This window comes from Phaethon aethereus (assembly GCF_964289735.1).
Source record: "Phaethon aethereus genome assembly, chromosome: 10".
NCBI lineage: Eukaryota > Metazoa > Chordata > Aves > Phaethontiformes > Phaethontidae > Phaethon > Phaethon aethereus.
In genome coordinates this window covers 22,023,433-22,047,778 of record NC_138586.1, presented here as the reverse complement: position 1 = coordinate 22,047,778, position 24,346 = coordinate 22,023,433, and the positions used below count along the sequence as shown (strand labels likewise).

Here is a 24,346-nt window from a genome sequence, read left to right as displayed (position 1 = left end):
TATGGATAGCAACTCTTTGTGTTATTACAACAGCCCAAGGTGTTTGATACTTGTAATCCCTTTCCAGCTAAGGGCACAGTATCAACAAACTGAGTCAAGTGGCATAAAATACCGTTTTCTAAAAAACCCCACTTTTCATTATTCATTCTGAAGTTTATAACAAGCTAAGAAAAGAGATAAATGGCAAGGTGTTTCTTTTGGAAATTTAGTCTTCCTTTGAAATGGCTGGGGAGTTCTCATTCTGTCTTCACTGTGACTTCGGAAAGTCAGACAGTGATACTGAGTGTTTGCATGTTTCAGAGGTATATGTCCAATGCTCTTCCCCTCAGGGACTGGAAGTTTTAATGTTTAAGTACCCCTTTGATCTCCAAGTGTGCCCTTGAAGTCACTTCTGGTAGTCTTGCTGCAGACTACACTTAGCTGTGTTCCTTCTTCACCCAAGTTATCACAAGTTATGATGATCAATATCATGCTTATAATTACCATTATTTCCATTAGTGGAATAGAATAATTCAAAGGCAACAGCTCATTAAATTTCCATGTAATCAATATTTTAATACGATCAAGACCAGCTCATAAAACAACGTGTAAACCATTTGAAATTAAGTGGGGGGAGGGCAGTTGAGTAACCTTATAAAAGAAAGGCTTGCATATCTGTGGTGGTCTTATAGGTTTTGCAGAGCTGTAAAGTGTCTTGCTCACCAAGTAGAGGAGTGTGGATTTGTGCCTGCACAGAGTCCTCGCTAGAACCAACACTCTCTCATACCAGCCTTTGACTCCTCAGCTTAGCAAAAGCAAGCACTAGTGGAAGCAAAATTGTAAAGCAGTTTGAAATTATACCTAGCCAAAGTGTGCTTGTTCAGCTGCTTTGTACTTCTCGCTTCTCTCACAATGTTGTCCAGCCATTTTTCTTGGCTGGTAGTTGGTAATGCCATTCCTACCATTAGTTTGATTTCTGGACTGGAGATTCAACGCTTGCTTCTTCTTGCTCTTTCTCTCACTCTTTCTTTCTCTTTCATCCACTTTTATAAGTTAAATGTTACATCTTCCTTCCCTCTAAAATAAAATTGCAGGAAAAGTTTGCATTGATTTCTAACCAGTTATGATGGCCTGCATTTTCCCTTTACCTTGTTCTAGAGCTGAAAGTGGAGTGTTTCTTTATTTCTCTGTGTTTCTTTATTTCTCTAATGTATCGTTCTGTTCAATTTATTTTATATGAAGCATTTATTTGCTTCATAACTTGCCCTGTGAAGAGGCAAGTTATTACATTTAGTATCGTAAACACTTCCTGGGTTGTTACAAGATAGATAATTAAAATATAATTACAATATGTGTACCTGGTGAAATCCACGGTCTCCAGGCTTATGTTAGTTTTCCATACAGGCTCTACTTAAAGCATTAAAAGCCTAGGTGATAAAAACATAGGTGTTACGTTTTTTTCTTATTCCCTCCTTTACCTGTTCATTGGGAAGATAGGCTCCATGCTTTCATAAAATGTATACACAGGTTAAGTTATACAGTGTACAGATGCAGAAATAAGACTTTCTTCAGATATTTGTATGCTTCAGAGATTCTGTTTCCTGCAGATTTTATCTTCGTTGTCCTAACAAAGACATTTTCTTAAGATTGAAGTTTCTATAGCATTTTGGTAGTCTATCAAATATAAATCCCATTCAACACAATGTGTTCTGAAAGAATCTGTTCTGAAGATGATTAGATACAGTCATTTTTTTATTGCCACTAGTGCAAATACTTTCCCAATTAGAGAAAGTATGGATCTCTTTTAATAGATTCCAATTCTCTATCAGACTACTGGCATCATTTAATCTGATTTTGACTGAACTAGGCCAAAGTATTTTCTAGATAAATTCATATTTGCTTATTTAATAAGATCATTTGAGTTTTAAAACTTTCCTTGATGTTCCCACAACCTGTAATAAATTGTTCTGGTGGTTAATTATTCTCATTGCTCGGGAAAAAAAAGAAAAGTCATTTTATTTGTAGTCTACATTTGTCTGGCACAAACTTCCAGTCCTTTGATCTTGATATATTTTTATCTATTAGATTGGAGAGCAGGTTTCTCATTTAGGTATTTTCATGATGCAATCAAATTACCTCTTTACTTTTTTTTTTTGGTAAGCTAAATAATTTGAGCACTTCCAGTTTGTCATCGTAATGCATGACTGTCCTTTACAACCTCTTTAAATTCCCAACTGTAATACTTTGCATATTTAACATTGAGTTACAAAGCTGTACAGTGAAAGCATTCATTCATCGGTAGGGCAGTACTCCTGTGCTAAAATAGTACAAATGAGGCTACATTAATGTAGAAATTACCAGCTAGCTGTTTACTCCTTTTAAAAGGCTTGTGTTCATTTCTCATTCATACATAGGCAAAAATGAAACTAAGAGGACATTTTTATTTTATTTTTTTCCTTTAAAAACAACAACTGTAATTTCAATTTAGGTTTGACTCTTCCCCCAGGAAGTCCATTTTAAGAGAAGAGTCATTACCCATTTTGAAACTGTCAGAGCAGTAAGCTTTTAAAGGCATTTAAGGAGATGTAGGCTTGGAAATAGTTGTACTGTCTCTGCATTCGAATGGAGTCAGCACAGAGAACAGCATTTCTAATCCTGGGCACACTTCTCTGGGGTTGTATAGCTATAGCAGAGGATGTAGTATTCCGACAATGTCAGTCCCGTTGAATTGCTGGATGGCTGGTGTTAAGCATTTTGGGATTGATGTGGCTAGAATATTTTGGCTGTATGTTTTCAAGATTATTCTTATGAACTACAATTAATATGCTCATTTTATATAAAGCATCTATATTAAGAAATATCAGATAGGTAGGAGGCAGCTATATTCATACTTTTTTTTTTCCTGAAACCAGTTATATTAACAAATACATTAAAAATATTAACAAAACAAGACTACTTGTTTTACTTTTCTTTTCAAATAACTTTTCAATGTACTTGAGAGTTTAAAAAAAAGAGTTCAGAAAGTATCAAAGGAAAGAAGCTTACAAATTATATAATGTAACAATTGAAAGAGTTAGAAATAAAAGACTTACTACGTGGAATCTGGTCTAACCAAGTAACACTCTGTAATACAATTATAAAGATCAAAGAAAAAATAATAGTACTTTAGGCAAGAAATTAATTAAATCAGGCTATTCACCACTGGCTGTTAAGATCATTTAATCATTATCCAATTTCCTTATTTGCTTTTGTGCTTGTCCTTCTTCCTTATTAGATTTTAATAAAACAGCACAAGAAACTTTAAAAATAATTCATACATTCTAAATTACTACCACACTAACTCTTTATTTTTCCCTACAGTAACAATAGGCACTAGTTCTAGATTTTTACTTGATTTTTACTTCCATTGTAAAATTAATAATTACACCTTAGGTTCTGTGGTTAGTATATTTTCTGCCGTTCAGTTGAAATAGCAAATACCATATTGTCTTTTTTTTCAGTTGTTTTCTATATGGGACATGATTCTTTAATCACTAAACTGTGACTGTCATGCAGTGAAAATAGGGTAAAATTAAAGCTAAGATAGTCACTAGCCAACAAATACTTGTTTCTTTCAATTTTCCATAAAAAGGATAGTATTGAACATAGTGCAAAGAGAAGAAAACCGGTCGTAACAAACATATAGGTATATACATATTCAAGATGGAAGCAAAGTTGGATAAATTAATGCCAAACCATCTACATCTCAGTTTACTGAAGAGACCGAAACTTTCAATTGCCAGTCCCTAAGCAAGGATTTTTAGTGAATTGTCTGCTTTAGGATAACATTGTATGCTGGGGAAACGTAAGAAGGGGTAAAACTTTTACGTCAATACTACGCAAGATTTGAAATGCAGCAGAAATTTATGAAAAGTAAATTGTGTTAATGTTCTATCTTTGATGTTTTTCAGACAACAGAAATATTGCAGATCCAAATAAGTATTGATCTATCTGCCTGACAATCTGTAAAATATTTGATCTACCTCTGTATAGAAGAGTGATAAACTAGAGCAAACTGACTTTTCAGAAAACGAAAAACTTTTTTCTTTTAAGGTCATTTATTAGCATAGAGAACTTTTAGTAATTCTTGTTGAAAGTTAGATGTTACTCAGGAGCAACTCAAGAAGTCAGAATGTAGTAATTAATCCCAAATCAACTGAGCACCATAGAGGTGATGTGACTGAAATGGCAAAGATGAACTTGGAATTAATTTGGAACATGTTTCCAGAAGAAATAGAGTTTTAATGCCATTGTCTTGACATTATTAATATCTTCTCTGAAATACTGTGTGGTGTTCAGGTCATTTAGTCATCAAAGGTATGAAGTTGCATATGAACGTAAAAAAAATTAATGGGGGGAAAAAGAAAATGTATCCTCTGTCTCATATGAAGATAACTGTTTTAAGGATTTCAATTTTGTTAACCCAGCCAGCTAGGTCTGAGACAGAATTCCTCTTTCGTAACAGACAGAGGCTATAAAGACCAGAAAGAGAAATAATTCTTTAAGGTTAAAAACGTTGTGCAAGAGCAAGCATTTATACAAACTTCTGTAAGTAAAACTGTGGTAGAGTTTGAAAGAGGTCGGCCTAGGATGGTGATTGAAAAACTGATGAAAATTATTATGTTACAGTTGCCTGCAGCTATGCAGAGGAGAAAACAAATGGATGTAGTCACCTAGAAGGGCTTTTGTAGTTCTAACACCTTTGCTTTGTTGTGTAAGCTGTTTGTTATGTTATCTCTAAATAGCTCTATTTTTTAACAAATATCGTTGCGTTTCCACACTTGGTAAAGTTATTCTTTGGAATGATGGGTACTATGTAAATACATGAATACAGCCTAATACATTTTCATACTGTTCATTGTCAAATTACATACTTAAATTAAGTGTGTCAAGGGCCCTGGCACAATGAAATTGTTTCAGCACTAATTTATTGGTGTTAAGGTATTTATTGAATTCATATCCTAGATGTATATTTGCTGAATTGTAAATCTAAGTCTTAATAGGAGCTCATTTTAGATGGAGATAAATCTGTAAATGTAGTGCCAGGTCACACCATCTGTGTTTCGACATGCTGTGTGTTGTGAAAGACAAAGACTGAAAGGGAGATGTCATGAGAATTACAACTTCTTCCCCCAAAAGATGTCATTCTGTTTCCAAACAGATTGCCACATGTTACTTATTCTCAGGATTCTGCCTTTCAAAAAGGCTTAGTAATGCATGTCTTCCAGTAACAGATCTTACATCTTGGAATCTTGCTATATTTCTCCATTAGTTAATGAAAATAACTAACCAAGAAAATGGGAGAACATTTGTTTTTCCATTATCAATTGTTCTTAGTAACAGTTAGGATGTTAATAAGACAGTGAATCAGCTACAGGTGTTAATGACGAGCTTACCATTCAGTGACAGAAAGTAGTCTTATGATCTTCCAGCACATTTTTGTCTAATAATAATTTCCAATTTCCATGTTAATCAAACAAATCCCTTGATTAATTCCGTAATGAGGCAAAGTGAGTTACAGACTTAAAATAGGAAAGTATGATAGTCTGTTGCCTTAACAAAAAGTTGAGTTTACACAAGCCTTTTTTTTTTTTTAATGCAAATATGAAGAGAGGTCATACTCTTGAGGTTCAAGTAAGTATCCAGATGGCTTTGCTTATGTAGTTGAAGAGCCTTGAGGGGAAACATCTGTCCTGGTTCATGTAGGGGTTACTGCAGCCAAAGCAGAATTACTTGTTTTCAGGTGGTGTGCAATATAGTATGTTCTAAATATTTAGAAAATATTATTCTGTACAACTGATTTACACATCAAATGCCTAACAACGTGGTTCTTAAATTCCTGTTTAATTAACGCCATGTCTCTCTCCGTCCTAGCTAAGATTAAAGCTGGGATATAATACAGTGAGTGGAATATGCACAAGTCTCACAAACAAATTAAGGTGTAACCTACCTTCATTCTGTGAGGTGCACTCTGTATTTTTGTATTTCATAGAACTCTTTCATCCTTCAGTGTCCTGATAAATATTTAGGGTTTGATATGGCAGTGAAGGAACTGAGGAACCAGACTTCTGCTTTATCCTCAGAATCTTTAGTAAAAGCAGAGAAAAGAATATAAGTATTCTACCCACTATGCACTCCTAGTTCCACTATCTGAGCTGTGTCTTAAGCACCACGCAGCGACTCGCTCACTCCTCGCCTCCCCCAGTGGGACAGGGGAGAGAATAGGGGAAAACTCATGGATTGAGACAAAAACAGTTTAATAGGACAGCAAGAGAGAAGGAAACAACAATAACAACAATAATCATACCGACAAAGGAATGTACAATATCAAGTGATGCCCAATACAGCAACTGCTCACCGGCCAGCAATCGATAGCCTGTGCCCAAACAGCAATTCCCACCTCCCGGCTAACTCCAGCTTATGTCCTGGGCATGACAATATCTGGTAGGGAATATCTCTTTGGCCAGGCTGGGTCAGCTGTCCCGGCTGTGCCCCCTCCTAGCTTCTTGTGCACCTCCTCACTGGCAGAGCATGAGAGTCTGAAAAGTCCTTGACTTAGTACAAGCACTACAACTACTTAGCCACAACTATAAAACTTCAGTGTGTTATCAACATCATTCTCATACCAACTCCAAAGCACAGCACTATACCAGCTATCAGGAAGAAAAAAACAACTCCATCCCAGCCAAAACCAGGACACATAACAAATATGTATAATGTTTTGAAAAAATTGAAAAACATTGGTTTGCGTTTCCTTCACTCTCTTTTTTTTTTTTTGTATGTATGTCTGTAACATTAAGATTTTTTTGCATTAGTTTGTCTTTTATACAGGTCATCAGTGAGTCATCATTGGCCAAGTAGCCTTTATTTTAAAAAGGAGAAAAGGTGTTTGTCTATCATGAGCAGGTTTTGGGTTTATAAAAGTGCCAAAATACCTATTTCTTGTAGTATGCATTCTGAATCCCGTTCATATAAATTGAGATCTTCTAAATTAAAAGGAACAAAGTCAATATAGGGAGGCTCTAAAGAAAATATTGGAGAACTAGAAAACAAACTAGTTTACTGTAGATTAATGAAAGTTTTTCTCAACATATTAGTTATGCAGTCCCAGCTACAAAATTATCAGCAATGTGGATAATTAAATCATTATACTTTTATGGTAGAGAAGTTTAGTATCATAGGGATTAATATTCTTTGAACTATTACTTTTAAAGTTACTATATTTTGTAGTTTCCACTAGTTATTTGTCTTGTACTTTCTATGAGGAAACTAACAAATCCTTTAATACAGACAGTAGTACAGTTTTTTCCCTGGAGCCCTTCTTTCCACACTGAGCTTGTATAAACCAATGAAAACATTGGTTAGACCGATATTAAGTGTAAACCACCAAAATCTTAAACTTCTGCCTGCCTCTTACCATTTTCAGTGAGTTCTTTTGCATTCTTCTAGGGTTCTTCCATATTTAGCATCTAAATAAAAAAAAAAAAAAAGTGGGGGGGGGTCTGAAATTAAGGCAGCAATGATTTTAAGCCATTAAGTATCAAAATCTCTGTGAGTCTAATCTTTTTACAAACTTTGTGCGTATCACTGTGGTAGCAATTCTGCAACAGTAGGCATGTGGCTTTCCACATTCTAGGATTTGCAGGCCCAGCTTATAAAGTGATAAAAAATAGTGCACTGTATTTCAATATGCAAATATGTTTAGCAGAGAACTGTGCACCATGACTAGAGCTTTACTATGCTGTGCCAAGATGACATAATAACGTCGTTCTGAATTTGTTGATTTTAATGTAATGGGTATCCTAATTGCTCCATTTTCATTTATTCAGGTGTTGTGGTTTAACGTGCTAGGCAGCTAAACACCACACAGTCACTTGTGGGATGGGGGAGAGAATCAAAAGAGTAAAAAGTGAGAAAACTTGTGGGCTGAGATAAAAACCATTAAATAGGAAAAGTAAAGGCCCCGCATGCAAGCAAAGCAAAACAAGGAATTCATTCACCACTTCCCAACATCAGGCAGGTGTTCAGCCATCTCCAGGAAAGCAGGGCTCCATCATGCTTAATGATTACTTGGGAAGACAAATGCCATCACTCTGAATGTCCCCCTTTTCCTTCTTCCCCCAGCTTTATCTGCTGAACATGACATCATACGGTATGGAATATCCCTTTGGTCATTTGGGATCAGCTGTCCTGGCTGTGTCTGCTCCCAATTTCTTGCGCACTCACAGGCTACTCACTGGTGTGGTGGGGTGAGAAGCAGAAAAGGCCTTGACTCTTTGTCAGCACTGCTCAGCAATAACAAACATCCCTGTATTATCGGCACTGTTTCCAGCACAAATCCAAAACATAGCCCCATACGAGCTACTGTGAAGAAAATTAGCTCTACCCCAGCCAAAACCAGCACATCAGGAAAGTAAAAGAAGTATCACATTAGTCTTTTTTTTTTTCCTACATTAGTCTTTTTTTCCTTCATCAGTCTAATTTTACTGTTAACTTTCATTACTGAGTAAAATATCCTAGCCCATATTGTAGTATCTGATTAACTGAATGTATATGCTAAAAGCCTTAAAGGAGGAAAATACCCTTTTGCTGAATACATCTTACCATAGCTAGAAGCTAGTAATTGTTATTAAAGACTGATTCTTTAAGAATAAATGTCAAAATCTGTCTCAAGGACTGGTTTTCAACTAAGATTTTTAATCCACTGTAATGACTTCTATTTTTTCAAAGATATTTTTAGTAATAGAATTTATAATAACATGTCCAAATTCCTAAGAGCATTTTATCATAGCCTAGTAGTAATGACTGCAGACTGTTCTCTAATAGATCTTGGTATTTAATGGTTTTGTCATTAAGGTTCTCACTGGAATAATTTATCATTAACTTAATTATTTATCATTCTTTTCTAAAAGGAGCTCATGGAACTCTAAAGATTTCAGCATTCTGAAAATTATATCTATCTATAAAAATAAAAAATAGTTCATTTTTAATTCTATAATTGAGTAAAAAAAAGCCTCTGTCATTTTATAAACAAAGCACAAACTAGAAGAAGTTTGTGTCAACTAGAAGTTGACATATTTGCATTTGTTTGGCTGTGGCCTGTTTATAATTACTAACATTTTCTGTTTTCCTGTGGCCAGTGCATTTTTAGAAAGTTTTCAATAGAACAGCAACATTAAAAATAGAACAGAACTTTTAAAACCTATTAAAAGCCTTTTTAGAATTATGACACGTATTGCAGTTTTTTCCGAGCCGAATGTTCGCACTTGGGATCCTGGCTTCAGCTCGCTGTGGAGCCAGGCTAGAGCCTTACAGCGTGTATCTTAACTTCGCTTCAGCCCTTACGAGAGGATTTTAATTGAAATCGCTTCACGGTTGCCTTTACTGTTTTCTCTTCATCTTCATGTATAATGAGAGATTATCTTCCTGTAAGAGGAAGTAATTATAAACTATACCTGATATAATACGGTGATACATATAGACTCCTCTGATTCTGACCACCTAAATCTCTTTTTTTTCCCTTGTTTTTTAATAGCAGTGGGAATACATAGTTTGGCCAGAAGAGCAACGATGATTCAAGTGTCATAGTGAACTCTGACAGGTCAAACACAGTCAAAAAGCATAGCAAATAGAACAGTGCTTAATGCTTGGATATACTTGTTCGCTTTTGCTCCGGCATTCCGTAAGCTTTTCGTTCTTAATGTTCACTTTGCAGGCTGCTGCAGTTTGGCCTCAGTAAGGCTGTGTCTGGAGAACTGCTGTACGAACACAGCATTCTAATTCCTCTTCAGCACAGATCAGCTTGACACTAGGGCTTAAGACTTGTGGTAGTTATAACACTTATGACAGGTCTTTACTATGGTCATTTATTGCTTCTGTAAAAACCTGCCATGTTTGGAAGAGAAAATGGAGGGAAGAATTTAGTACAGGCACTTTTACAGGTGCTGGGGGCTCAGCTTTTCTGTGAAAGAAACTGACTTTTGAAAAACTATTCTGTGCAGGATTGGATCCATAGTGCTTTGTTTAGCAGACCTGTGGGTAGAAAGTAACCGTCAGTGTTCAAATTAAAACCTGACTCACTTAAGTAATCTTCTAAAAAGGGCATAATATTTAAAAGGGTAAGTGGAGAGTCTATCCTGCACCTATTCACTTTCCTTGAGTGGTAAATCGAGAAATCATGTACGAAGAGAAGATGCAAATCAGTAAGACTAGGAAAGCCTTCCAAAGTCTTCCCTATACTTACTTACGCATGCGCTGCTGTTTCCCAGAGCTGAATGCGATTCAGTAAGCTAATTGGCACTTGCAAGTGGTTACTCTCTCCAGTAATTCCTTTCTAGATAAGCCTGTTCTTGTAATGCGAGTTACTTCAGCAAGGTCCTTGGTATACTTCCTGAAAATAACAGACTAAACAAAGGCAATGGTTTAGCTCTTGGGACCCAGGGTTAAGGTTAGGTGTGAGTAACTAGGACCCTGCTTTAGTCGTACCATTTTTCTCACACCAGCGGAAGAGACAAATTTCAAAATTTGTGATGCTAAGTCTAGTTACCTAAATCAGATCACAAGTATATCGACAAAAATTACAAGCTTTAGAGGCTTTGCAACATATTTCTATCGGTCCTAATTTGGGTATTACATAGGATGCATTTTTTGAGACTGTAATATTAAAGAAATTTCTTCAACAATAGTGTTACTCAGGATATAGGGCAAACCAATTTTTATGATAATTCACCGTGAAGTGCTAAGTGGTAGGAATTTCTTATTCATAGTGAACAAGCTAATACATCAGTTGTATATAGGAGGGGCAAAAGGACTGCTGGATGGCGCCAGATTTATTCTCATGTTTAAACTAGTACAATTCCACTGATTTCAGTGGTGTAACTTGGAAGAAAGATTGGTTTAGGTTTAGAAAAATTTGAAATTTTATGAATTTCAGTTCTGAATTTACATATCTGACTGTTTTGATACCCTTTTTTTGTTGTTTTTTTTCTTTTGTGCCTGTGTAAATATGGATAGAAATTCAGCAATACTTAAATGTGTAAGAAACTACTTTTATTATAAACATCTTTATATACTGTCATTTATATTATTACCCAGTTTTAAAACTTCTTCAATCATTCAGGATAATAGGATAGTGTAAACATTCATTTTAAAAAATCCCACAAAAATACATTTTCTGGTTTTATATATAAACAGTTCATGGTAAATTCATATTTAAATAATCAAGAAAGGTTAAGAAAAGTCTCTTAAGTAGCTTTTTGTGAGCAGCACATATAAAATCCTTTCAGTACTAGTGATGGGGTTTTTTTAAGGCTATGTTTACAATTTATACTAACGTGAATTACTTAGCTCTACTCAGGGGCTGTATAGATAAATCAATGCAATGATCATTTATCTTCAGTTAGGATCTTAAAGCGGTTACATATATGTTTCATATGTTGCTATAGCATGGACTGTCTTCCTCCTCAGCAGTGAATGTTTCAATTAAGGACTCAGGTAGAAATTATGTCATGACATCTAATCCTCATCATTTGATTTAAAATGTACAGTGATCTCACAAATTATTAAAAAGGAGACAGTGTTCACTTATGCCTTATTTTGTGGAGAAATTGAGCTAAAAAAAAAAATCCTGCTTCAGCAGCATCATTTCAGTCCAACAGAAATAATCAGACACAGGTTATAAAAACTGCTTATGTTTGCAAAGAGTGCACTGTAGTAGACCTTTTCAGTTAATAGAAGACTTCCTTCACATTTCAAGTTAAATGGAAAGCTTTCAAAATTCAATTATGGAATTTTTCCATAGGTTGGCTGGCAGCTAAAGAACCTAGTAAATGCATTGCGGGAAGACCCAAATGGAGTGATTTTAACCTTGAAAAAACGTCCTCAGAATACTCTGGTTTCTGCTCCTGCCCTTCTGAAGAATGTGAGGTGGAAGCCTCTTGCACTTCAGGTAAGAAGGCTGTTGTAATGCTGGTGTCATGGTAAATCCTTTATTCAAGAGAAAATACTAGAATTTTTCCTTCCAGTGAAAGGAACTGGAGCCTCTGAAGAGTCCCAAATTAATTTGAAATAGGGTGCTGAGATAAGTTTGTGTGGCAATACTGTATGTGTCAATAAGATTGTTTTCCTCCTTTTTTTTTGTAAAGTTGGGGGCCACAGGAATTGATAGAAGAAAAGAACATTTACAAATAGTGTTACTGAAGAACAAGGCAGCCTAAGGTTCAGTAGCTTGTTTTGACTGGCAGAGGCAGCATTGCCTCCCTGTTTCTACTATTTCAGAGTCTGTCAAAACTACTTGTTTGTAATCAAGTGTCAGACCTTTTAAATTTCAGGAAAAGTCTGCTCCTGTTCTGCATGTCTCATCAAGTTTGTGGTTTTGGTAGCAATGCTAATAGAACCTCTGATATTTTCTGCGTACTTATTCCTTGAAAACCTGTTGATATGAAAAGATCAATTGTGAACATCACAGCTGGTTCTTCCTACAACCTCAACATCTGTAACTGACTCACAGTAAAAAGACTGAACTCAAAACGTCATTCCTTTAGTAGGAAAGTTTTTTGAGTAAGTTAGTAACTATGCATGTTTATCTTCAATACTATATAACATTCTGTAATAACTTTATGCACTTTCATAATGTGGAAGCTTCACAGAGTTGTTTTGTTTGGATCACATGATACCTGAATGCATTTCTGAATAATTTTAAATTAACAAAACAAAGCCAACCTTTTAAGCCTATCCAGGCACATTTCATTCCTGCCTGGAACTTCCTGAATCTTTCAGTCCTCAAAGTGCCTAAATCCTACACAGCTGCTTCACTTAAGGAGCTTGTGTGATCCTTGCAGCTCAGGAGTGCTGACACTTGGGTTTAGTGCCATCTTTCCGACCTCTGGGGGAGAGGGAACGGGCATTGTGACACCCAGAGGAAATTCAGACTTTTCATTTTTTTTCTCTCATAAGGATGCAGGAATAACATTCTTTGGTCTTGCAAGATGATTGTGTATCTACTTGTGGACCTCATCTGAAGCCTCCAGGGGCAGCAAAACTGAAATTGCATTTGCAACAGGGCTTCCACAGAGATCCTCTCTTTATATTAGTACATTAAAGAACCATAATTCACAAGCAGCACTAGTTCTGGAATTTTTGTCAGTGTGAAAATGATATGTACTGTATACATGGCACAATATTTTCCACAAAACATGCCAACCTTTGTTGTGGTAGGCAGGTAAGTGAAAGTGCACCAAGCTATTTTTGTGGAATTATCAACAGTTTTTATTTTTGTGATGTGTTCTCTCCAGAATGCAAGAGCCCCTGAGGATCAAAGGGTGCTTTAAGTGTCATTCTCAGTAGGATATGTTTCTTCTATATTGGAGAACAGTGCAGTGAGGGATTTAAATAAAAATATAAATCACTTTATAAAATAACATGAGCATTGCCAGTGTTACTTCTTAACAGTAGATTTTGCAATAAGATGTTGAAAAACAACTTTAGGTCGTCTTTAGCATCTTTTGGTCTTCTTTAGTCTTCGTGCCACAGAGGCAAGCTCAAGTATCAGGACCTGGATACGTTTCAGGATGCAGTTTTTTGTTTTGCCTGTTTCCTACAGTTCTCTCCTGGATCTAGTATTATCTATTATTGTCATTAATGACTTGGAACTAGCATGATCAAATTTCAAGATGATACTAAAGCTTGTGTTTCCTGGACAGCTGACATAACAGCTTGATGCTGCTGGAAAGCAGTGATCTCACTTCCCTCTCCTTGTTCTTGGCTGCAGAATATCCTCATCTTTCTTTGACTTTGGCATTTTTTAAACTCTCTAGATCAGTTTAGTTTGTTGAATTGGTAGGAAGGCTTCTGGTTTTATTTATTTGTTATTTTCCAGAGTTTTCTACCACTAATGGATTAAATTTGCTCTCACAGAATGGAGCCTGTTGGAGGCTATTGACAAGACTTTCTGAAATAAGCAGAATACACTCAGTCTCAACAGAAGCATTTGTACTTAGACAAAAGTAACCAGCTGCGTGGATGTAGGACTTGGAATGACCAATCTCTAGAAAAACAATCTGTAGAAAAAGATCTCAGTTAAAGTAGATCAAAACTGAAAACAATTCAGCAAATGTCAGACGGTCACAAAAAAGGATAACGTATATGCATGTGTTATATTTCATGGTGTCTTACATATATGGATACATATGTATTGCTCTGCATGTGTTACATGTCATGGTGCGTTACATATATTCATATGTATCATGGAGTAAGAATGTAAGAATTCTTCCAATCTGATTTAGTGTTGGTAAACAACAAAAAAAAAGCAGTACATAATTAGGGAAGGAACAAAGTAGGATTTAAGAACTTGAAATTCAGAAGCCAGAAATAATATTTGTTAACTCAGGTTGGTGCACAGCAGGAATGTTTTAACTAAAAGTTGTCATGTTTTCTGTTATTGCTTAAGGCACTTATAGGTGTTATTAATAATTTCCACAATAATTATGTTTAAAATTATACCCCATAGTTAATTTATAAATTATTAATGATACATAATCTGTGAATCTTTATAAAATTTATTTCTTCATCTCATTGTAATATTCCTTTGCTGTATATAGTTTCCCCTGATGCTTAATTAACAACAGCAGAATGTTAACATATGCCAAAGTCTATGCTACAATTATCTTTCAGTAAGACAACATGTCAGCCAGACCATTTTCTCATATTGTCTCCAGTTGGCATTATGTGATATTAGAAAACTATTTTCATTTTTAAACTCTGTGATTATCTTCCCACTCAACATATAATAGTACTTTCATCTGCAATGGCAAATAGTGCTGCTCATTATAAAAGTGAGCACACTGGCAACTTCATTGAAATAAAATACTACATTTATTGTATTTTTTTCTTTCAATTTGCAGAAATTTTCTAATTGCAATGATCTTTCCTGTTACAACTACTTGATCCAGAACATTAAACTTTTTATTACTTAGCTTGAGATATAGAATCCGTCAGGTGATATGAGTATTAAAGCTTACGTCAACGGTGCTGTTTTTATAATAGTTCTTACGTATTAGAAAATACATGTTATGTTCTGCAGCTTTATAAGTATCTTCAGAATAATTCTAGCTAAATAGCTCATTTCAGATTTTGAAAACCATATGAATTTGGAGAGATGTTGCTTTGTACAAAAGTGAAATTCTATAGCATTATGAGAACAGATGCTTGTAGAGTGGAAAAAAAGGAAAATAACAAGTTGGTGTATACCACTTCTGGTCTACCGCTCAAGTCAGTTCAGAGTTCATAGTTCAGGTACTGTACCCTGGTAGAATTGCTCAAATGAACTCTGAACTTATGTGCTGCCCACTTACTTTACTATCTCAGAGAGAAATATCTTAGGCAAGGAAAGACTTTTAACACCTCAGACAAAGAAAATGCAGCAAGCAAGAAAGTTGTGCTCTGCTCTCTTAATTGCCATTTACCAGAGGAGATGGTGAACAGTCCTTTCCGTTTCATCTTAATGCTGCTCATGCTTTTATTGACTTATGTCATATATGTATTCCATTGTATTCTCTTGCTCTCGAGGCAAAAACTATTATTTACATATCAAAAAATGTATATATTTCAAGTTTCAAAAAAGTAAAACTCCACAAGACTTGAAAACACTGTGAATGTACCTGCTGTTTTACAGCACAGCTATACCAATTTACCAGTATGTGAGAAATACTCAACCTTATTGAGAGGTCTTTTTCTTATTGTGAATAGTATTTGTATTGTTAAACATTTAATTTTTCTGAATAGCAGCTTGTCCAATAAGCAATTAGTCATCTGTATCACTAACATGAATGCATCTATTCTGACAAAAAATACACACTGTAGGAATTTATAGGGTGATACGCAGTTACAAAGCCCCATTTTCCCTTACCACAGGCAATCCATGTAGAAGAGTGACGCCTGTGTGTTTTCTGTGAATTCACCCATCAGGGGAATTCTGGGGATTGAGTTTATTACTTCAAGGGAGAAAGCAGAGACTCAGTACCCCATCCTTAATCTTCATACCCCCTCAACAGGTAAGGGATGTCCATGTTCAAGCCGCTTGTTGCTGTACCACCGGGCTTTACCAGCTTCCTGCATCTTGTCCTGCTGTTTTTTTTGCAGGATGCACTGGAGTCAGATGTTTGTTGTTTTGAACAGCACTTTTTAAATAGATACAATGATTATCCTCAATATTTGCAAAACATGCTCAGAATCACAGCAATGTATGTTGTTTTCTGAAGCAGTTCGAATTTTTCTGTGTGGCAAACAATTGTTTATTTCTAATGAGTTTTGAATTTACCATTTGTTTTTCATTTTTATTCTGGTATTTCAGTATTGCTTAATCATTTTACTGATAATTAGCCATTCTCATTAAAAACTTTGAATAACATACAGCAGATACCTAAAAGGTCACTTTTCAGAAGTCCTCTATAAACAAATATCTTTTCCTTGGGATTTTTGTCACCTGTGCATGTATTTACACAGGCTTCGGCAAACATTCATTTGTACAGGCACACAGAGTCAGTATAATAGTTTTAAGTAATTTTATTGGAATTGAGACATAAGACATAAAGAATTGACTATGTTTAATTGATAGTCCTGGTTGGGGTGATATTTGTTATTTATTAAAATTACCTTTGGGGTTTTTTAATAAAACTAAAATATTATATTAAGTACTCTTACTAAATTAATGTTTAAATAATATCAAAAGACCCCTGTGCTATTTTGCAGATAGCTGAAACCACTGAAATTCCATGTCTGGTATCACAGACATACCGAGCTCAGAGTGAAGGTATACATCTTTGCCACCTTCGCTCTGAGATCCAGATCACAGAAGAATTATATTTGCTGGAATTATCTGAGTGATGACAGAGGAGGAGAAAGCGGGTGCGCTCTTCTCTTCATTAATGAGTCCCAGGCCAGAGGAGTGAAGAAGGTTTCTTGTGAGCAACTGGTGGAATTGCCCAATATGGTTTATTTGGATTGGGTGCATCCTTTGAGAAAGGGGTAGAAACAGGCATTGTTACAAAGACATAATGGCTGACAAATTCTTGGAAGGCACTGAAGACAAGTTTTTCCACAGAGAAGGTGGGAAGAAGAGGGAGAAGGCAGGAGACAGCTTATCTGAGAGCAGTCAGGAAGCAGTGTATTTTCTTAAACTTGCAACCCTTATAGAGGGAAAGTGAACTTCAAGGGCACACCTTTCTGTAAACTCAGTGGATGACCTCTTATAGTATGGCATTTGAACAGGCAAGAAGAAGAGCTGGTATTTCTTTGGGGGGAAAAGGGGAAGGCATTGGACCATTAGTTTTCAAACAGGTTTATTGTGAAATTGTGCGAAATGGATGAATTATGGTAAGGTTAGAAAACGAGAAGTATAATGCTTGCCTTCAGAAAGGGGAAATGCAAGAGCCAGGCAATCATAAGTCAGTCACTTAATATGCACGAACAGTTTGCGAGCACTTGGAAGATAACAGATGAGTAAAAACAACATGAATTTATTAAAAAAAAAATCATTAAACAGACTTAATGCTCTTATGTGAGCTGTTAACTGGCCTGGTAGATAGGAGAGAAGCTGTATATCTTGCTCTGATATTAATACCTTTTCTCATGACATTCTCATAAGTATGGCATAGAGAATTAAGGACCAGGTCAAACTGAGACTGAATGAGTGGAAAATTACTGGATAACCTTGCCTAACAAATAGCTGTTAATGGTTCACTACCAAACAAAGGATGTATCATTTAGCATTCAACGTGTAGGTGATACAGGTGTTTTTGTTCCATGTTTTCCTGACAACCTGAAGGATTTTCTTACTAAATTTGCATACAGTGCTAAACCAGGAGGTCCTGCAAATGCAATGGAGTCTTGGCTGGTAATTAAAAATTAGTTTAGAAAACTAGAAAAAAAGCTCTAAAAATGTAACAAAACAAAGAGGGGTAAGTGCAAAATAGTCTACTTTGAAATAATCAAATGCAGTTTTAAAGAATGTAGCAATTGAATAATATAGCAACAATTCCAAATAATGTGGAAATTACAATAAACAAAAAGCTGGATGTCACATTGGAAGGAACTCAAATACCTGACTCAGAGATGTAAATAAGAATATACAACACAAGATAAGTGAAATAATTATTGTGCTTTATTCAGTATTAGTACAATCTCAGCTGGGTACTGAGGACGCCTAGTATGTACTGGATACACCTAGTCTAATCAGTTGGTGAAAGTACAGAGCACGCTGCAATTCATTAGTGTTTTAGAAAACAAGCCCTATAATGGCAGAATTGGGGTTTTTTTCTTTTTTCTTTTTTTTCTAGCCAATATAAAGTGAAACATATAGTATTCAGAATGCAAAAATAAACAAAAATAAAAAATTAAAGAGTGAAAAGGAAAATTCTCACTTTCTGGGATGGGTAGGACAAGAACTGAATAAAATTGAAGCAAAAAAGATTATATTGCTGTAAGGTTTGATTTTTAAAAATCTACCAAGAATAGCATGGCTATCACCTTCTTTGGGGGCAAACCAAAAAGTCATGTTATCTCTCCCCACCCTTTTTTTATGTTGTCAACTTCATTGACTAACATGTAACCTTGACGACTGCTGAATATACAACCATTGAAAAGAAATTATTCACAAGAGATTTGGTATAGGTAATTTCTTTTCTGATTTCGAATCGGAGTTTCTGTTTGTTTTTCTGTGATGGTGATAATTGATGTTTTGACCCAGGGGAAACTGTATCCAGCTGCAGGTAAGTTGAGGGGTTACTAGAATATCTTATGTCTAGTCTCTTTACTAATACTGCCACTCCAAACTGCAGAAATAATGGTTGTATTCTAAATGTAGTGGTTGATACTGTGTATGAGGTGGTAGGCCCTAATTTCCAAAGATATGAGGAAGTAGTGAATGATTCTTGTCTTTGGCAGTCACTTCTTATCTATTTATATTGATAATATGAAAGAAACCTAAAACATTTGATCAGAATATAAGAATCCTAACAATAAGCATAGAAGAGTAGTATAATCAGAACAGTGATGGTTTCAGTAAAAAAAAAAGAAACATGATGACTATGAATTCTGTTTCCTTAAAAAAGAATAAATCTAGCATTCTGTCCTTGTTAACAATAAAAAGTCTATGTTATGGTTATGAACACTTTCATTCAGTTCAAGTCTTCCAGAGTTATGGAATTAATTTTTGTGTTAATGGCAGTTAATAGTGTATGTCCTTCCTCCCCATATAATTGATTTTCTGCATTGGTTAAAAATCATATTTTGATTCTGAGTCAGATATTTTCCATGAGATGGCTTCTAAATTAATTTCACTACTGGTCTTTTATCAGTTTCTTTCATAACTAGTCTTGAACTCCTTGATAAAACAGTGTTTCAGCAGATGTCTTTTTGGAAGAAATGTCAATAATTTGAAGAAATGCTGATCCAAAAAAGAGAGGTCAAGCTTCCTAAAATTATGCACATTGACTTTGTTGTTACTTGTAGCACAGAAAACATTAATTTATTCTGCATGTGCTTTTTTTTTTTTTTGACAGCCTGTAATTCCCACCAGTCCAACAAGCAACTCTACAACTCCAACAAGTACAATGGGCATATCCTCAAAAATGGAGAACTCTGCACTTCAAGATGTTTTCATTCTGTCTCCTATGTCAGGACTTTATGGCCCCAGGTATTTTACATTCTAATGAATTTGAGGTTTTGAAAACTAAAACTTTACATTTTAATTTCACTAGATTAATAAAAGCAAGCAAACAAAAAGCTCCACAAACTAAATATTTAGTAAAATTAAGAGCTAGAAATACATTAAGCATCATATCATTATTTTGAGAGACTTAACTTTCACTTAGCTAGATATCAGTTGAGCAAAACATGGGTTTAGTCCTAAACCAAGGAAGCTTTTAAAGAAGTCTTCAATCATTTAGTTTTATTTACTTTTTTGTGACCACTTGTATCTTACTCTAAAGCAGGCATTTCTGCAAGGGAAACCTTTGTCTTCTCATGTTTTACCGATTCCTTGTGCTCCCTTTCAAATGCTAGAAAACTCTTCAATAACTATGTTTGTCTTACAGTTAAAACAGAACCTAATGATGATTTCATCAATTTACATTTGTTGAATTGAATCACTTTTATAAGAGTTCACACATACAGCATTTCAGTTACAGAACTTTTCATTTGTAGTGTCTGCAAGAGACTGTTGTACTGTATACTGGTTTACTGTTTTTAGAGATGAAATTGGAATAATGTCTTGTGATGACATCAGCAAATTTGGAAAGTCTGGAATGAAAGGCTCTGAGTCTCCAAGCTATTTTCTGGAGCATGAAAGTGGAAAGTACTACACCTTAATTGAAGGTGAAGGCCACCCTGTGGGCTCCGAGTATGAGAGAAGCAGAGCTACAGGAGTGCGGAGAAGAGAAAAAACACCCACTCATGGTAGGCTTGATTTCTTTAACATTTCTGAATTGACCAGATTTACAAATTGTGCTATTAACACTGCAACACCCACAAATATCTGTCATTCTTTGTTGGCTCTGAATACTAGACAAAAGTTTGTGTGAAGGAATAATTAATATAATTACAAGCTAACATTCGGGATCGGGAGTTATTTATTCTGCAGTGCACACTTAAAATTTTGAGTGAGACTTAGGTCCATGTTATTCGTATAGCTAGTGTCTTGATTTTACTCAATTTCATTCACAAGCTCTTGGAGATTATTTTAGTTGCAGTGTTCTGGGCTGTTAAACTTCAATGGAGGGCCTGAAAAGATTTACTTGTGGTATAAAAATATCTGTAAGATATAAGGCCCTCCAAAATTCAGTGCTGTATTAAATGGTTATAATTAGGAGTAGTATCCTGCACTGTGTTGTTAATACTAGAAATGCATTTCAAAATCTTAGAATGGGGACTGATTAAATATATAAGATGCTTTTAAAAAATAATGAACTCTGGTTTTATATAGAAATTTCAGGTGTATGTAAATCCATATGGGTGTACAGATATACAAATACATATGTGCTTATATAAGTATATATACCTAATTTTTTTGCTGATCTGTTAAAATTGATTTGCTTGGTGAATTTTAAAAGAACACTACTGAAATACAGCAGTGCATTCTCCATATATTTGCAGTGGCTTTATTTCCAAGGCAGTAAGTTATTTTTGCAAAGTTTACATGCCATCAATCAGTGCTTCATTCACCTACTCTGAGACTAAGGTGTTTTTCCTTTCTCTCATTTTGTTAAAAAAGGTTCCTAAATTTTTTTGTCTTTGATATCTAGGAGAGGGGAAACCTCTCACAAACTCAGAGTAGTAAAGAGAAATGGATTTGTGAAGAACACAGGTAATAAAAACATGTTGCAGTTCAATGGCGGTAATACCAAAGGCAGTTATAGTGGAAGATCCAATAACAGCTGAAATGGAACACAGTTGCAGGGGTGGGTGAAAAAAAACCTTTAAGCACTCCAGGCACTAAATCTGTTGGTCTGCCATAGAACTGGTTAGTCTCTGGTGCAGGATTTGATACCATGGATGTTATTAAATGTGGTTTCCCATGCTCCTTTCAGTTCTTAGTGCTTAGAGACAATTCAGCTTTCTCTTCCCTGGTCTCAGACTGAGGTGTTCTTACCACCATAAATATTAGAAGAGAGGGCAACTGATGGCCCCAGATGCCAAAACAGATTTTGATAGGATGTACAAGCATTTTCTTCTGTCAATAAATGTTTGCTTATTATATGTGAGATATCTATGGCATAGTTTATGTAATTTACCTGGGCTAAGGTTTCAACTGCATCACCTTTTGGCTAAGTTCAGCTAATGAGCGATAGTTAAGTAATTTCACCTGCTGTTTTGAGAACTGAGAGGGTAGAATTCAAGTCTGAAAATATGACAGCTGCAAGGATACTTCAAATTACATCAAGCTGCAGTGAACTATCACTAGAGAGTGATAATTCACTGTAGCTGGAATTTCCCAACAAAGGACATCCAACATTCCAAGTGTTGTTGTTCTGGTTTTGTCATTTTAATAGTTTGAAAGAAATATTAGTTTATGTTTATTAAGTGAACAGAACTTGTGTCCTGGTTGTGTATTTTGCTAACTACAGTTGGATTTATGGTAAAAAATGGCAAAATATCAGTTGTAAAATGGACAGTATTGTGTATATATACACTACCTTTTCAGAATAGGGAAATTTTAATAGATCTTTGTTATACGTAGGCTATTTTTAGTAACTTGTACAGCCATATGCTTGATGCTTGAAGGAGCTGTAACACTGAAGAGTAGGATTCCATCTTAAAACTAGTAATACTCAGTCTTTATCTTCCTGATAAGTGACACCATTTTATAATAAAATTAGAATGAAAGATAGATCTTAATTGTGATTCAAATTGGAGCCAGATGGATGTATTTGGCTTGCTTTCATAAATTCATACTGCATGATGACTTGAAGTGTTGGGCTCTGTGCCCAAACCCAGTAATACCCAAGATTTTTCTTGTGTTATGATGGACAGTTCTAATTTTCTGTAACTTTGAAAATCTAGAAGGAATTAACAATTTTTAAGCCAGAATTTTTTAAACTACAGATTAAAGGTATCTGTCAATTAACAGACTTCCAAATCCAAATTTTGTTCTTCTGTAGTAGAATGTTTTGTGCTTTTTGGCTTAAAGATGTACATTTGAACCGTCAAAGTGACGATATGTCTTTGGTGGAAAGACAGGATTTATGATATAAACACGTATCTGATGTTGGAACCAGACAGCCATGGGCAAAGTACGTAAAATAAAACTTCTGAAGTCTTTCATGGTTGAGCAGATGCTTTTATTATTGCTAGGACTCACATAAACCACAGTTCAGAAATTCCTGCCGTGGACTTACTGGAATTAAAGCAATTATTAGAAACCAGTCTCTGCAGCTGGTAGGTGGAAGAATATTCAGGCAGATGAGATCCTCAGTATTGCTAATATATGTGAAATCCAAGGAGGCAAATGTGAAGTCCATTTTCTCAAACCATTTGTGAAAATTAAAATCATATTTATCATTGCTGCAGTGCTTTTTTTTCTAAAGCAGAAGTTATACTCTAATATTAGTCTGACTCTAACATGCTATGCTATTTAAAGTTCTTGTGGCAATGCATATCAAATCTATTCTGTTTATGTGTTAGAGGCAAAAACATCACAAATAAGTTGGTTTTTGTTTTTGTTTTCAATTTATATTGGTATACTTGGACACAGTAATTTTCGTACTCCTCAGAAAAATATCTAAGTTGCAATGTTAAAACAGTTTGTAGGTTACAATTGGGAAAAACTTTGGGAGTAAAATAAGCAGTATGCAAAATCACTAGTTCCTTTGTTTGGCTTGTGTGTTTCCTGTCCTAAAATTCTATTTTTTATGTCGATCATGCTCTGGCATCTGGCATTTGTCTTACAAATCTCTTCAGAGCTTCAGATATTTCCTCTCTTTACAGAAATACTGCTAAGTTTTATTATCTTGATCTTCATTTGTTATGTGCATTCTTATTTTCATATATTTCATTTTTCATTTATAAACTTCACTTGTTTCTCATTCTTTTCCATATTATGGCTTTTTCCTTTTATTTAATTTGTTGGTTTTTTCTTAATTGATATTATTCTTCTAAGACCAAATTTGAGATTAGGAGTTGAATAATACATTTGCAGTTAAAGGTAGTTTTAACTGTTAGGCAGACAGGGAAACTACATATATTTTTCATCCAATTATTTATACACTAACTTTTATGGTACGAGAGAAAGTTTAATATGGGAAAATCTCAATGCTCTAGGTATGTAGTACCCCTTCAATTTTCAGGAAATCATGCTATCCTGAAGCACATCTGTGTTATGTACCTGTTTGTTCTTAAATCCTCCTAACATTTTAGTAGCTAAAAAGCTGTAATTTGTAAAAATGGTGAATAAAAACCTATATTGGCATCAAATAAAATTAGCCACAGAAAATACTTTGTCACTTTTAATCAACCTGGGGAAACCAATAATGAAAAAGCAACTCTTGTTCACATTCTATATGAATTCACATTCTATATGAATTCACATTCTAAATTCTATAATTATCCTAGGAATGGAACAGTAGCAAACTACTTCAAAAAATTTGCTCAAGTGCTAAAGAAACACACTAAATCTAGTCAGCTGTTGTACAGAAAAAGGGATCTTTGGCTTTATGGGTCAGAACTTAACATATAATCTAGAAGGTGTGTTTCTGTGTTTTGTGGCAATAATGCACACTGACAAGGCCAAAGTACTAATGCTTTATCGTCAATTTTGTGTAGTATTCCTCGTTTAATG

At 35.0% G+C, this 24,346-nt stretch overlaps 1 protein-coding gene across 1 annotated transcript in view; it reads left to right on the top strand.

Annotated features, from left to right (window-relative positions):
- LOC309408336 (connector enhancer of kinase suppressor of ras 2-like) overlaps positions 1–24,346 on the top strand; it is a gene marked incomplete at both ends in the record, with an annotated part of 202,104 nt that overhangs the window by 123,055 nt on the left and 54,703 nt on the right. Inside the window, 3 exons of the mRNA XM_082004142.1 lie at positions 11,819–11,965; positions 19,575–19,708; positions 20,264–20,469. Coding sequence (XP_081860268.1) covers positions 11,819–11,965; positions 19,575–19,708; positions 20,264–20,469 — 487 coding nt within the window. The remainder of the gene's footprint in view (positions 1–11,818; positions 11,966–19,574; positions 19,709–20,263; positions 20,470–24,346) is intronic.